Raw genomic sequence first — 16,452 nt, 5'->3', positions numbered from 1 at the left:
TTTTGATAATGTCATAGTACTTCGCACTTCTATAGCACCTTCCACCTGAGAATCCTAAAGCACATTAAAATATTATAGCCAAGTTATTCAGAAGTGCCTAGTGATTGTGGAAACCCAACTGGAGACACCTGGTTTTCAAAGGATGAGTGCTCAGCATGTTCTGAAAACCAGACCCCTGTAAGATAGCTCAAGTCATCTATCCAAAAACTGAGGTACCCAAAATCACAAGTCACTGAAAATCTTGAGGAAAATCTGAAAGATTTAACCTCATAGCACTCCCTGAAATAAAGAATGATCGTATTCCCTCTTCTATAAAGGAGGGAACTGAGGGCTTGTCTACATTACAGGGACTAAAGTGGCTTAGCTGTGGTACTGGGGCTATGCCACTGTAACCCTGAAGTGTAGACACATCCTACAGTGAGGGAAGTGGGTTTTCCGTTGCTGTAGGAACACCACTTCTCTGAGCAGAGTAGCTATGCTTGCATTGTCCTAGCCACATCCACAGCAGAGGGTGAGGCTGGCATAGCGACGGCACTTGGGATTTGAATGTTGCACACACCCCTGAATGTCATAGCTTCGTTGATCTAAATTTTTAGCATAGAACAGGCCTAAGACATGGAGCAAATACTTGTCTTGCCTGAAGTCACACATAAAGGTAGGGGCAAAGCTGGGACTAGAACCCAGCTCGCCTCACTTCTAGTCCTGGGCCATCTTGCCTCCTTTCCACAGTTCTCAGTGTTGTTAGATAAATTCACAAATGCAGAATCAGGAAGCTGATATTATATACAAATGCTAATTAAGCAAAAATAAGTGAGTTCCACATTACTTTACATTTTCTGCATTAATCCCTCGTTTTGGGTCATTGACTCACTTGAGGGCCTCAGCACTAACTGAGACTGATGATTACCCAGACTAGATAATCACGTGTGCTGCTGTAACCATTTTCAGGAAGACCTACTCCTTCCTCTCTTTGTAATCTGTTATCTTCTAAAGGAGATTGTCAGGAGGTACTTCAAAGTCCTTTGAAAATGGCCAGGGTTCTATCTGAATTGGAGAAGATACAGTCCTCCCTCCCCAAGATGTCAACAACTGCTAAATGCATAGGCATTTGGTGCCTTCTTATCACAGCTTTGTGCAACCATAACGAGCCCAGTGACCTCACCCCTCTGCTATCATAAGCCAATTGATATCATTGCTCAGCAATATACACCCAGATTAGTCTTTTTCTTGTTTGTTAACCCATTCAGATTGATTGTTGCGGATTGACAAAAAGAAACCAGTTTTCGGAGATGAGGAATAGCACAGTGTGCTGGGCTTGGAATTTAAAATACGGAAAGGCCGTCAAAACTCAAAGGCACAAGAAAGGGATGCAGGGAGCTTCAAAATCCCGAAAGCTAGACAACAGGGGCAAAATGCCATTTCAAATTCAAAAATAACCAGTATCACTGAGGGGGAGAGAGCAGCCTTTGGCATTAAAAGATGACCTGGGAAGATTTAAGTTCATTTGTTTCAGCCACCATGTAAGAGAGATGCTATCGGAGTGCCTTTAGAGGAGAGACTGACTACCATAAGAATTGCAGTGAAATTGAGTCATTTTATGTAAATTTAACCTCTTCTGAATTGTCAGAATGTAGATACCCCTCAGAACCAAAGCTAAACAGAGGCAACCTTGCATATATACCCACGACTCACTCCATTACTAGCTTTAAACAGACAAGTTCAACTTAAAAATCACTTTTCTGTCTGAAAATCAAGTATCAGAAGGGTAGCCGTGTTAGTCTGGATCTGTAAAAAGCAACAGAGAGTCCTGTGGCATTGACGTACATGCGTCTGACGAAGTGGGCATTCACCCACGAAAGCGTATGCTCCCATACATCTGTTAGTCTTAAAGGTGCCACAGGACTCTCTGTTGCTGTCTGAAAATGTTTTACCTGCCATTGTTACAAATAGCATCTACAATGACTATTAGTGAAAGAAGGGTAAAAAATTGAAGCTAGTATACAGACAAGAGTCTGGAGACTTTAAGCGGATATATTGGGTTGTTTGCTATGGGAATGTAAATTTTAAAAATTATTGCGCAGAATTATTTATGCTGAGAAGTTTAGGTTGGGACTATACTTGCTGAGCCTGAGCCTTCCTCAGATAAGCGATACCAAAGGATTTTGAGATAATGGGCATGGATGAGGTAGCTACTTAAATCAGCTCTTTTTGTTTAAATTAACATTTATGTACAAAATTGGCAAGTTATGATCTGCAAGGGATGTCAGGGCGGCGGGTGGATTGGTTGCAGATCACCCCATAGAGCGTAAGAAATTTGAGGAACAGGGCCAATATGCCTCCTAGGAATGAGGCTACAGGGGGAAAAGCTGTATCATCCTGTTTTGTATCCATTGTAAGATATTTCCTTGAGATAGTAGGGGACGGGGGGGGGGGGGGGTGTTAACCAGGCAACTAAAGGCAACATACACATGCCCACACAAGCCAAACAGGAATCTATGGATCCAGTTGTGATCTCACTTTACACTAGTTTATACAGACAAAACTCCACTGACTACAATGGATTTACTCATTTATCTGAAATAAGTGACAACAGAATCAGGTCCAATGTGTCTGCTGTGTTTATTTTGGTTAGAAGTGCCAGGGAACAAGCAACTACTGTTCCTAACTGCATCTGTGTTTAACTGAGCAGGAGTAGGTCTATGAAGAAGGGCAGTGTGCTAGCTGGAGTGATAGTTGTGTTGTCTTCTGCAAGCAGGGAAGGCTGCCACTCCCACTCCTTGGAAACCATTTCTCTGATGAATAAAACAACTAAGGAAATCCAAGTGGGGGGTTCGTGCCTTTTTTATATACAACATTGCTTTATTTCTCCCATTAAAATACATTGGAGAAATAAATCACCAGCACTGAAAGCTGCTCCATACCCAGGGCCGGCTCCAGGCACCAGCCTGGCAAGCAGGTGCTTGGGGCAGCCGCTCCGGAGAGGGGCGGCAGGTCCAGCTATTCGGCGGCAATTCGGCGGACGGTCCCTCACTCCCGCTCGGAGCGAAGGACCTCCCACTGAATTGCCGCCGCAAATCGCAATCATGATTGCGGCTTTTTTTTTTTTTTTGGCTGCTTGGGGCGGCCAAAACCCTGGAGCCAGCCCTGTCCATATCAGATGGTAAAATCCATTCAAATCACACAACTGTTTTTTGCTCAGTTTATACCAGCAGTGAAGACTGAACTAAATGTGTAATGAACAACCGTAATTCTATTAGGCCTACATTCTTTTCACTGGCTGCTATATTTAAATTGACCATATTGGTTTATAAGGAGTTGCTATTAACCTGAAGTCTAGTCAATATTTTGTATTTATTATTATGAAAGTACTTTCTAGGCCTACACTTGCCAAATTTTCCTCACTTTACAATTACATGTTCCTGGTTGTTTTTTCCTCCTCATTTCCAGCACAAACAGAAGAAATTGAGTGCTGCCTCATTCATGCAAACATTTATGCACATGAGTTGTCCCATTGAGTGCAACAGGACGACTTGCATATGTAAAGTTACATGTAGGCCCAGGCTTGGGGCAGAACTGACTATGCCTGATCCAAAAGCACACTGAAATCAATGCTAAAGCTCTGCCATTGACTCCAATCAGCTTTAAAGTAAGCCTAAAGTGCTATCCAATGCTCTAAATAAACACACTAAAAAAATAGGTAAAAGTATATTTTCTCCCTCAGGAGGATAGGTCACAACTTTTTTTTTTTAAGCACTTGGGTTTGATATAATGAAAAAAAAAAAAAACCCCACCCCCACCCCTCAGGAACTTCCACCCATCACAAAATGACAGATTTTAGCATTACTGGAAAACCTTATTTACAATGGACTTACTTCAATGTGTTCTTATCAGGCTCAGCTGCCACCTCACCCAATATCTCAGGCAGGGCGGCTGAAGGGGCCTTTTGATCATAACAGAATGCACGTGTACAAAGTTACCATTGTGCAAAGTACAGTCAGATCTACTTAATCCACGCTTGGTGTTGTCCAGATGTCTGGGTATATAAAAAAGCAGCTTATATAGCTACTTGATGTACAAACCACTGGTCTGAAAATCTGAAGTTGTTTTTACCCAATTAATATTTACATGTGCAAAGGAATTTGGAGAAGTAGTTAGATCCTGAGTATTTGGATAAGGCAGGCTTTTTCTGAAAATCAGTATGCAAATAGCACAATGGTTTCCTCCACAGAGGCAACATTACAACATAGCATCAACCTAGGGCCTGATCTCATTTCAAAGACTTATATGTTTCAGATTACGTGTGCAAACTAAGTGAAACCCATTCCTCAAAGGCATAGGCAGGGGCAGATGTGCTTAAGCAGCAGGTACTTGCTAGAAATGAATCCTGCTGGCAGTTCAGACTACTGTCCTGTATTTTCATTGTGCAGATTGCTAACGTAAATACTCCTTCTAGCATTCGTCATTTGCTATCATATTCATAAAAGGAACAGGAAGGAGAGAATATACATATTTTATTTTCAACAGCAGAAACTCTGGCTGTGGGAAAAATAGCTTATTAATCATTTGTCTCTCTGCTTCCCACTGTATGTATAATTAGATGGTTTGCAATAGTTGCATAGATAAAAACCCTCTAAGACTTGTGCTGCTACAGCTGTGCAGGTGTAAGGTTTCCAGTGTAGACGCTCTTTGCCAGCAGGAGAGCTCTCCTGCCAGCAAAATAAAACCACCCCCAGCGAGAGGCAGTAGCTTTGTCAACCGGAGAGCATCTCCTGCTGACAAAGCACTGTCCACACCGGCGCTTTTCATCAGTAAAACTTTTGTCGGTTGGGGGAGGGGGATTCACACCCATGACCGACAAAAGTTTTACTGACAAAAGGGCCAGTGTAGATGTAGCCTAAGAGAGGGGGTTACGGAGAAAAAGTGAGGAAGTCTGAGTTGTATCTTAACTTGCAGCACACGATCAGTAGTATAATACAGACTATTATACCCTTACTGATATTGGCCAGAACCGTACACCATCATTGATTTCAGTGGAACTACTTGGGCTGCTTAAAATTTCATTCACATGGTGACAAAGTGTGAATGGTTTGTAAGTTTGTAGGGTAATGCTGGTTTGCAAACTGAATGAGGATCTCTAGCTTAGGACGTCAATATTCCAATAGTTTAAATGAAGCAATAACGAATAGTGGTCAGGCTGACTCTGTTAAGAGCAGAGAAGGTAAAAAGCTACAGGGGCCTAAATCATAAGTGGGATTTTCAAAAGCAGTAAGCGTTGGCATTACTCATGGTGGGGCGGGAGAAACACGATACTCAGCACTTCTGACACTCCCATTCTCACTACATATCTCTTCCCTTCTGTAACACAATAGCTGTGCATATGGGTTGGACAGGAGAGCTTTGGCTTCCTCGACCATGAGATACTGTTCCAGGAAGGAGGATTGCTAGAAAGAAATGGGGGCCATCTGACCAAGGGGAAAAGCATCTTTGCACACCAACCCACCAACCTAATAAGGAGGGCTTTAAATTAGGTTCAAAGGGGGCAGATGACAAAAGCCAATAGGTAAATATAAGAAAAGATTATAATAACCCAGGTCTAGATGTTGGCGGGACATTAAAAATTGCAATAGGGTTGTAGGACCAACAAGAGGAAAAACAGTGGGGGAATCAGCTCAACACCTTAATGTCCATACACGAATGCAAGGAGCATGGGGGGGGAGGGATAAGGATAAATTGGAAGTTTTAATACATAAGCTAAATTATTACTTAATTTGCATTGAGACTTAGTGGGATATCATGACTGGAATATTGGTAGAGAGGGGTATGGCTTGTTCAGGAAGTAACTGTGGGGCAGCCATTTTAGACTGAATTCTGACCAACAGGGAGGAACTGGCAGCGAATCTGAAGACTGAAGGCAATTTGGGTGAAAGTGATCAAAGTGAGTGCCTCAGACTAAGGACAATGAACTTCAAAATAAAAAAAGACTTTAACAAACTCAGAAGTGGCAGGTAAGGTCCCATGGGAAGAAAATCTAAGGGGAAAAGGGGTCCCACAGGGTTCCGTCATGAATCTGGTATTATTCAATATTTTCATTAATGACTTGGATAATAGAGTGGAGAGTATGTTCATAAAATTTGCAGATGACACCAATCTTAGAGGAGTTGCTAGCACTTTAGAGGACAGGATTAGAATTCAAAATGACCGTAACAAATTGGAGAATTGGTCTAAAAATCAAGAAGAAATTCAATAAAGACAAGTGCAAAGTATTACACTCATGAAGGAAAAATCAAATGCACAACTACAAAATGGGGAATAACTGGCTAGGCAGTAGCACTGTTGAACAGAAGCAACAAAAATGATAAAAAGTTTTAAAAACCTGACCTGTGATAAAAGGTTAAAAAAACCAAACCTCTGTCTCTTTAATCTTGAGAAAAGAAGACTCAGGAAGTACCTGCTAAGTCTTCAAATATGGTAAGGGCTGTTATAAAAAGGACAGTTATCAATTGTTCTCTATGTCCACTGAAGGTAGGACAAGAAGTAATGGGCTTAATCTGCAGCAAGGGAGATTTAGGTTAGATATTAGAAAAACATTCTGAATAGAAGGGTAGTTAAGCTCTGGAATAGACTTCCAAAGGAGCTATAGAAAGAATCCCCATCATTGGAGGTTTTTAAGAACAGGTTAGAGAAACACCTGTCAGGGATGGTCTAGTTTTAATTGGTCCTCAACACAAATATTAAATGGCAAACACAGAGCTTCTACTGACTCCTGTTGCAGCCTTGGCCAAGGAACTTCAATTCAACTCAGTTTTCTTGACAGGTGGGGAAACAAAGGGGATAAAACATATTTGAGTAGGCACAGGATCCTAAAAGTATCAGTTAATATTGGTAAAAAGCTCTGAAGATGAAAAGCATATGAAGGTTAAGTATTGTTAAGAAAAGAGTACTAGTTACAGACTACCAAAATAGCTTACAGCTGATCAGCTGTATACAAACAAGTGAAATGAGAAAGTGAATACAGTCTATGCTCTGTTCTTCTAGATGTGTGGGATCGTTATTCATGGTGGGAGAAGCCTGCGCTGTAGCAAAGGGATCAAAAGTAAAAGTATAGATATATTGGGATTCAGTGTTCCAGTCAGGCTCCTTATAGAGATAATCTGAGACCAGTGGCTCACAGCAAACATCCCAAACTTCCAGAATTTTGAACTGGGTGCAGGAAGAACAGGGAGGTAGGGATCCACTGTTCTTGCTCAGTCCCATCTCCAAATTAAATTAATTTTTAAAAAATCTTGCTTATTATTTGTTAAGCACCAGCAATGTACTTGACATTCGTCTAGGATATATGTCCCCGGGACATTAAAGTAGCCTTGTACTGGCTGAATGTTATGCAAGACATAATGCTATGAAGCAGAGAGGCTTTCAGCATAAAACTATTGGTAAAACAGGCAGACAAATACACTGATCAGAATTTATTTTCAAATACCTCATTTATATCATTCTCACATGAAACATGTTTTGCCGTATAGCCTACACTTAGAAAACAGAAGAGAATTTCATAAGGCACATGAGATTATAGACTACATGGAGATATCTCCCCTCACTTGCACTTGTAAAATACTGGTGATTTTAAAAGTAACATTTCTAAATCTAGACCCTGTGTAGCCCCATGTATAGCAGTATCCATGAAATTATTAGACTTTATTACACATACACCTAGTAAAGGGCTATAACAAGTCTTATATACATCACATTTTCAGAAACAGTCACAGCTGGATACATTTAAAGGTTATGCTACTCCAGACACTATGAAACAGGCTACTTATAAAAATATAACTGTCTGCTTTTGGTATGGTACAATATGGAGGATCAAAATCTTATGGAACAAATTCAGTTATTTTTGCAATGGGTGCTGTTCACTTTCACCTCCTTTTCTAAAATCCACATTTTAAACCAATTGTGTCCATTTTACAGAAAAGCAAAATACACAAGAAAAATCTAGCTTCATCATCTTCAAATTGTCAGTATGACTCCATATATTTGAAATCATGTCAGAGCATTACATTGAGGAATATCAAGACTCAGCTGTTAATTTCACAACCATTAAACATTATGGACCGCATGCAACTAAGTTAAAATACATTCTCCCAATTTTGTGTTATGGAAACTGATTTTCCAGGCTGCCCCAATGCATAAGCCAACATATTTTTATTGAATAGATCGCATGGACTTTAGTAAAAGGTTTTTTATTGCATTTTTGAAGTTCAGCTATGGAATGTTATGCATTCATTTTGCTTTAACAGAGGAAAATTTTGCTTCCGGCACTTAAGCCAATATATCCCAGAATGCATTTACATAATGTCATTTACTTTAAGTAGGCCAGGAGGTAAATTGTGGCCAACTTTATCAATTCAAATGGCTTCCATAATTTTCTTATAATCAGACATCCATTTTGTTATGATGAGAAAGAAATTGTGAACAGTTAAAATTCCAATTTAATTGAAGACTCTGAACAAAGGCTCGCTTTAAGGCTGCTGCCAAAGGAAAAATAAAGCCAGAACATAACTGAGCTTGGAGTATATAGAACAAAGCAAGCTGGGGCCATGAAAAAAAGTCAGACAATACAAACTAAGGCTTTTCACTCACTGTGCAGACACTGGCATCAGAGTTAACCACATCTTACAAATTAACCCACTGATACCCTAAAACAAAGCAGACTGGAATTCAGCAGGTTTTGTTAGACCAAAAATTGTGTCACATTTGATGCATATCTGAATAGACAAACCACTAAATGACATTTTAAACACACTTCACTTTAATTTGTTGAAGGTATCTGGGAAAGAATCAGTTAAATTTCACTGATTGTTTCAACACAATTTTGCGACTATAATCTAAGACAAGTTTAAGCCACCAACAACTGCTTCCTTTGGAAACAAATATGAACTTTGTTCAAAACAGCATCAGAAACAGGACATAGAAGTATCACTTTTCTGGTGTTTGGTTATGGCACGTAAGCTGCCTTTTTTATAGGCCTTTCATTTAACTGGCAGCATGAAAATCCCTCAACGAGGAACATTCTGAAGTTCATATTTGTAGGCTTAAAACAGATACATTTTGTGTGGTGCTATATGGACATTTGTTGCATTCCTTTTAAAAAACAGCATTTACATTCTTTCAATTGATCTAAATGAACTGTCATGGTGTCTGTATAAATACAAAGGCACCCACAACTATTCAAAATGTAACAAAGTAGGACTTTGTAATGTTCATTGGGCGTGCACATTACTGCGCGTGAAAGAGAGAGAAAGAGGGAAAAAAGGATTTCCCAGTCAGGAGGCTACAAATAAGATGCAATTACGTCAGTTACTTAACGTGTTAGGCAGTCTAACAACGTGCTGGAGGCAGGGCTGGCTTTAGGAAGTGCGGGGCCCGCCGCCGAAGTGCCGCCAAAGACCCAGAGCGTGGGGCCCTCTTAGGCGCGCAGCCCGATTCGAGGGAATCGGCCTAAAGCCGGCCCTGGCTGGAGGTATATGCATGACCTTTCAAGCAGCAGCATTTGTGGGAAGATTCCACCTCTTGTTCCACATTGTTAAAGTCCCCCCTGAAGTGGTTGAGGGAAGGAGATGGGGGAAAGAGGGAGTATATTTTTAAAGCTAAAATGTCATTTTGGAGGCACAATGTTAGTTTTTAAAAATTGTCCATCTATATAGAGCTCTATATTTCCATAGTCCTTTGTTTCTTCTAAATAGCCCTATCCGCAAAGGCCTCGGTTTTGTTCCTCCCTCTTTTATATACATTATGATACAGAAAGTCAAACCCTTTGTACAATTTCTAACATCACAAATGTATTCCTTAACGTGAGACTAGTCCGGAAACTCTGACATTAGACAGGCGAAAGCAGAAATTCCTTAACCTGATTTAACAGGAACTTCCTACCTATGTGTTCTTCCATCTCCCTCAAAAGAGAAAGGGAAATTGAGATTTCTAATAGCAACATATACACACTTGTGGATCTATGCTACACACTTGGAGAATACAGAGTGAGATTTAAGCTAATATAGCTTCTATTTGATTTCACTAGAGCAACATGTAGGTCCTTGCAAATACTATACAAAACAACAGTACTTTTTCCACCAAGATTTGGAGAGGTTTTTCATTTTGTCTGGAGTCCTGCACTTGGATTTCTTTGGTTGGTGCTGGGTATCCGAGTATTGAATGCCAGCGACAATGGCCGCGTCAAAGACCTCTTTGAGATTTTTCTGAGTCAAAGCTGAGCACTCGATGTAAGACGCTGCTTTTATTTCCTCAGCACAGAGCTTTGCGGCCTCTTCTGCAACAGGCTTTTCTTTGCACTTGTCCAGCTCAATGAGAACTTTGACATCCTCTCGGAGGTCCGACTGTGTCCCAACCAGAATAATAGGAGCTTTGGGGCAGTGGCATCGTATTTCAGGAACCCACTTTTCACTCACGTTCTGGAAGGAGGAAGGGCTCACAACACTGAAGCACAGCAAGAAGATGTCTGTGTTGGTGTAGCACAGCGGTCTAAGCTTGTCAAATTCATCCTGCGCAAAGCAAAGCAACATTACTGCTGAATAAAAATAGCATTAAAAATTATAAAGGTACCACCCTTACCAGTTCCTAAATACTTCCCATTCTAGAGATTTGAACTACTGAATGAATAAAGAAAGGATCAAGTTTAACTGTTCTTCTCACATAGGCACAAATGTAACTTGTGTACAACAGAACATGGTGTTTTCATAGAAGAAGCCATACATATGCCAAATTTCTGCTTCATCCTGCAACATGGACGTTAACTGAAATTTTGCCATCGACTCCATGGGCACAGGGCCAAACAATATCTTTTTAAGGTATTTAAGATTCTCTAACACTGCTGATTTCTTTTGAATGCTTTAAGCCTTTCTTGGGTGTTTGTATTTATGCCCTTCTGCCGTAACTCAACAGAAGAGCCAGACTGTATAGGTGGAGTGCAGGCTAAGGTACACAGGTGATGAACACGCAGTAAATAGGGGGTGAGAGGGAGGGTGTAAATTCACCTTTAACAGAGCTCAATCATGGATCAGCTCAGATTTAAAATGCACCTCCCTCCCCCCGCAATGCTGATCACACTATCCATATGTTGAGATACAGACAAGAGCACTGGGACAATGCAGCTGGCAAGTGTTCCCACACAAGAATCATCTTAAATAAATGAAGGTTCAATAGCAACCTACAGGAAATTAAAATAAAAGATGACCTCCCTACTATTTTGTGTTCATTTTTCTTGCTACCATCACACTTAATGACATTTTTTTCCCTCTCTCTCTTTCCCGCCTTTAAAATAAAGATCTACAATGCAAGGCTCTGATTTTTATCTTGAGGAATCAACTAACATAATGTAGATCAGTGGTTTTCAACCTGTGGTCCACGGATCTAGGTCTAAGATTTCCAAAGGCGTCTGCACCTCCTTTCAACATTTTTTAGGGATCCACAAATGAAAAAAGGTTGAAAACCACTGATGTAGATGACACCTAAAAGGTAACAGAAGACTTGGCCATCGTGGCATTCTCACTTATCACAGCAGCTCAAAGAACTGCAAGTGAAGAATGCAAAATGAGGCAAGGATTAACTATGCATAGCCTGATTTTATGCTGACAGCAGGATAAAAGCACAGTAACACTAACAGCCTAAACAGGTAGGATTTGGTTCAGCCATGATGACATTTTAATTAAAATTCACCATGCTCTCACAGGGCCTTAAATTAAGAAGAGCAAAGAGCAAATAAAGTCAACAATGCCTCTCTAGGAACAATATTTTACTGCTGAATTGCAAGTTACATGTTAATTTGTCGGGATTTAAGATTTTACTTGAAAGCTTCTGAAGAGTTTAGGATATGCAGTTGTTTAAAGCCCATTAAAAGCCTCAAAAGTCCCATTCCACTTAAATAAATTTCTTTCAGTGGTAATGCAAAGGTTGACAACAGGTTATAAAACAAGAGTCAAGAAAGCAGGCTTCATTAGTTCTCTTGATTCTCAGATTAAACCTCTCAGGCAGCAAGACAGCAATGCAGGATTCTCACCATTTGGCTTAAAAGAAACCATCTTTACAAAGTGTTCTGTATTGTGCAGCAATGAAGCCAATTAAAAAAAGACATCGCCCCATGTTCTTGCAAGGCATTATGAAATTTTGCAGGATTCAATGGTTTCAAAAGCCAAAACCAGATCTTAAGGGAGATTTCTGTAGAGAGGATGCATGGTCATTTATATTACAAGTACAGTCTGCAGACATTCTTTGTCTCACTGCTAGATCCCGGGACTGCAGAGCTGCACCTTTGGGATCATGACACCAAACCCTCAATGTTTCTGTATGTTTTTACCTATTTAAATGCTAATCCCATTTTGAAGCTGTCTCACACACACAACCAAGATTTTATTTGATTAAGCATCCTATACTCAGAATGATTTTCTTCATTTTACTGGTTTTCACCCAACCCATTCCTTTTAAAGGCAAACACAAGAGAGCAGTTTCACTGGTTATTTCACTAAGGAGTTTTTACACTCCTGAACTAATAGCAGTAACCAAAGCAAAAAGTGACTGGGACTTTTCAAATCTTCCAGAAACCAATGCTTTTGCCGTTCCATGGGGCCCCATCACCAAGGATATCGTTACAATTACGTCTGGTAGGCTCTGCTTCTGAATTCACATCTCAGCTGAAGCTAACAGCGTGTTGCCCTGCCCCCTTGCCCTCCATCAGGGTATTACATTATGGGACAACCCTACTGGCCCATCTCATATATTATTGTTCAAAGGGGGCTGCTCTGTACTCTTTTAACCTGGGTTACAACTGCAAAAAGTATAGGCAAAATGCAGTGCTGGCACTGCACAGGGTATAAGCCAGTACTGAACAGAGTTGAGTTCACATCTTTGTTATAATGCCCAGCTACAACACTGCTCATTAGGATAATGGGGTTTGTCTACTGATGCCATCATACTCTCTTCACACTGCTTTCGCTAATGCTTGGCTACCTCAGATGGTATTGCATTATTTGGCTGAATGCATATTCCAGATGCTTATGTAAGGCATGTGAGTTTTCATACGGGTGTGGAAAACTGGGGGGTTCGGGTGGCTTTAGACCCCCCCCCCAAAAAAATTTAGGGAGTGTCTTGATACTGGAAGCACTGAGTTAAGAATGAAGCTCATTTATCTGATCTTAGTAAGAGTTGACAAATGTAATCATGGTACAAAACTACTCATGAAATGGATCTTCAACAGGGTTTTTTTTAAATTTCCAGACCCCCCTCAATAAAAATAGTTGTCCACACCCTTCACATGCCTTCGTATCTGTGCTCAAAACATACAGAATCCTCCCTCCACTCCCCCAGCAGCAGCACTTTTAAACCTATAGATAATTAAAAAAATAAAATTAAGTCAGTGGCAACACGTCTGAGTGAGAACTTACAGTCCCTGGGAATTCAACCTGACAGTGAAGTTAGCAGGGAAGCAGTCTGAACCAACAACATGACACTCCTCAACCAACCTTATATAGTGGGTTAAGAATTACTTACTCTGATGGAAATTTAATAAGATGATCAAACAATGGATTTCCTTTTAAATCCATAAAGTCTTTAGGAAGACTATTTTGTTTGACACTTCTCCCTTCCCCCCATCACTTAAATGAAATAAGAAGCTTCACTGACCTGACCAGCCGTGTCACAGAGCTGAAGTCTCACGGGTCTGCCATCAACAGACACAACAGCTTAGGAGAGGAAAAAGGTGTAATGAGTTCGACTTTACACATTTTTCATTAAAAAAAAAAAGAGAAGAAAAAAGAATCATGCCTTCCCTCAACATTTGTTTTCCCTTCAATTAATTTAATGACTTGAAGAACTGGAACCAAGTCTGTCACTAACATTTAGGCACAGACAAACCCTTCAGGGCTTTACAATTCATTTCACTGCTGCTGATGAAGTAGCAAATCACTGAACTAAAACTCTTTGATGACACAAAAAGAGAATGATCCAAACAATTAGGTTACTTCTCTTGTTACAGAGGATTTGTTTTCTTGTCACGTTTGTGTTTTCAAAGCTCTGGCCCAAAAAAACCTTCCCAGTTTTAAATCACTGGGAAGACAATGCAAATATTTGTATTTTCCATTGGGAAGCTCCTCTTCTTGCACGACTGGAAATTTTGACTATAGAATTTGCCATTAAAAACAAGCTAGCTTGATATGTGACCATGTGCAAACACTGGCTACGGTGGTATCTTTTATAAAACAGCCCAGCCTCACTATTTTTTTCTTGCTATTTAAATATAAAATGCTTTTAGCCATAGTGTAGGTTTCATTTATTATTTGGTCACTAGGCTTCACAGTATTGATTTTCAATAATACCGAGAAGTCATGCCATCCAATCAATCTTCCATCATTTAGAATGGTTACATTACTTTTAAAGCTAGAATTCTAGCTACTAATCATACATAAAGTACCCCCAGAAAGGGACCGTTTGGATCAGCTCTATGAAAATTAAAAAACCTAATATTGAAGCTCGACACCCAGATTTGTGCCAGGAAGCTAATCGTCTCCAGCACAGCAGACCTCACAGGACTTAAGCGTAGAGAGACTAGAAAGTCATATATTTAATACCCTCATGTGGCTCTACAGTCTTATTAAAACTTTCAGAGAGTGACAAAGATATATAATTGAAAGAATTCAGAAGGCAGGATGCAGTTTCAAGAGCCCCATCCATCTCTGCAGCCACCTTCCAGCACAGTTCTGAACAAACAGAGAGGAGGAGATGAAGGATTTACTCCCTCCCCCCGCCCGCAGAACCCAACTAAAGGAGGCAGGGTGTGACACACTGATATTTCCAACATGATCTAAAGTACAATCCTTAAAAAAAAAAAAAAAAACAAGCAAAGTCCTATCCGGGCGCAGGGCTGAACACAGCTGTAAAATATGGGCATTGCACAAGCACAAAGCTAGAAAAGCTACATGCTAACAATATGGGCCAACATGCATTCATCACCGAGAAGAAGAGGCGATGGGTGGTGATGTTTGCTCCCGAGCGTTGCGGGGTGGGCCTTTCGCCTGCCCCATGGCAGCTCCCTTCCCCACCTGCGGGGGGGGAGGGGGAAGAATTTCCTCTTTCACCAGTGCCAGGCCATTTCACTTCTCCCTGAAGAGGGAAATCCATGCAGATCCCTCGGAGGGGGGGGAGGCATAGGGGTATTCCCCCTTCCCTCTGACAGTTCATCTCCGGGAGGTGGATGGGAGATTCCCAAGCAGGTCGCCAGTGTTGCGGGGTGTCCCCCAGGAAATCCCCCCTTCCACCTGCCCCCACGCTCGTCTCCCCACCTCCCTCCCCCTGCAGCGGCCCCTTACCGGAGAAGTTGTCGAAGGCGGTGGGGATGTACTCCGTGGGGTACCCATTCGTGGTGTAACTCACCACCAGGCTGGTCTTGCCCACAGCCCCGTCCCCCACCAGGACACACTTGATGCTGCGACGCGGCTCGGCTCCCGCCCCGGCCCGGCATCTGTTGCCCAGAGCCGCTCCCAGCGCCGCCGCCCGGCTGCTGCGGACCCTGCGCGGGGGCACCGGGGGCACCTCGCAGCCGCCAGCCAGCGGCTTGCTGATGTAGCCCGCCTCCCCCTCCTGCTGCGGCGGCATCCGCCTGGCACCAGCGAAGGAGAGCTCTGCGGAGCGGGGATCAGAGCCACTGGGCTGGGGTGCGAGGGGCACAGCGCCCAGCCTGGGTACGGGAGTGTCCTGCTCCTTCAGGGTCAGCCGCCCCTGCAGCTCAGCTCCTCCGGCGGGGAGCCGAGTTCCCCCTCGCCGGTCTCCTCTGGCTCCAGATCCTCCCGCCAGCAGCCGGTGCGGGGCGCCCGGGGCAGCTCCTGCTCCTCCGAGCCAGCGCGGTGCCGCCTGAGCCGCTTCCCCGCCGCTCAGCTCGCCCCGGCGAAAGGCTGGAGGGGCGGAACAGCAGCCAGCTCCAGCGGCGGGAGTGAACGGGCGCGATCCCGGCCTTCCCGGAGCACGGGGGTGGCGGCAGCAGCGGGAGCCCTATGCGCGCTGCACTCGCCTCACCGCACACTGAGGAGCCTCCAGCCCCGGCTCTCTGCCTCCACAGGACACGATGATGCACTGGAAGCCGGCGGCAGGGGGAGGAGTCCGGCGCTAGGAGCTGCCCGACAGGCGGCACTACAGCGCTCCCCGCCGCCCCTCGCCCGCCCACCGCGGCGGCCACTGGAGAAGAAGGAGTCCGGCGGCGGCACGAACCTCTGCGGAGTCGTGGGGCCCCGGCAGTGGCTGGGCCGCTTCTCATTGGCCAAATCGCTTCCCCTTCGAACGCTGAAACAATCCGCGCCGCGACTATTGACTGGAAGCGGCCACTTCTCCGCCTGCCCTGCCCCAGGCTGTTCCGTCCATCCCGGCTCCTTCCTCCCTCCTGACAAGTGATCCTCCTCC

The 16,452-nt window shown here is 42.9% G+C and overlaps 1 protein-coding gene across 1 annotated transcript; it reads right to left on the bottom strand.

Annotated features, from left to right (window-relative positions):
* Positions 1 to 7,448: 7,448 nt before the first annotated feature.
* Positions 7,449 to 16,215, bottom strand: RHOU (ras homolog family member U). Its single transcript, XM_054022796.1, has 3 exons — positions 15,369 to 16,215; positions 13,687 to 13,745; positions 7,449 to 10,553 (listed from the first exon to the last, which is right to left on the bottom strand). Exons 1-3 carry the CDS (start codon positions 15,652 to 15,654, stop codon positions 10,098 to 10,100), a joined length of 801 nt encoding a protein of 266 aa, XP_053878771.1. The 5' UTR covers positions 15,655 to 16,215; the 3' UTR covers positions 7,449 to 10,097.
* Positions 16,216 to 16,452: the final 237 nt, after the last annotated feature.

The sequence above is a fragment of the Malaclemys terrapin genome, chromosome 3 (assembly GCF_027887155.1).
Source record: "Malaclemys terrapin pileata isolate rMalTer1 chromosome 3, rMalTer1.hap1, whole genome shotgun sequence".
Lineage (NCBI taxonomy): Eukaryota > Metazoa > Chordata > Testudines > Emydidae > Malaclemys > Malaclemys terrapin.
Note: the sequence above shows the minus strand (reverse complement) of the source record. Positions and strands in the feature narration are given on the sequence as shown.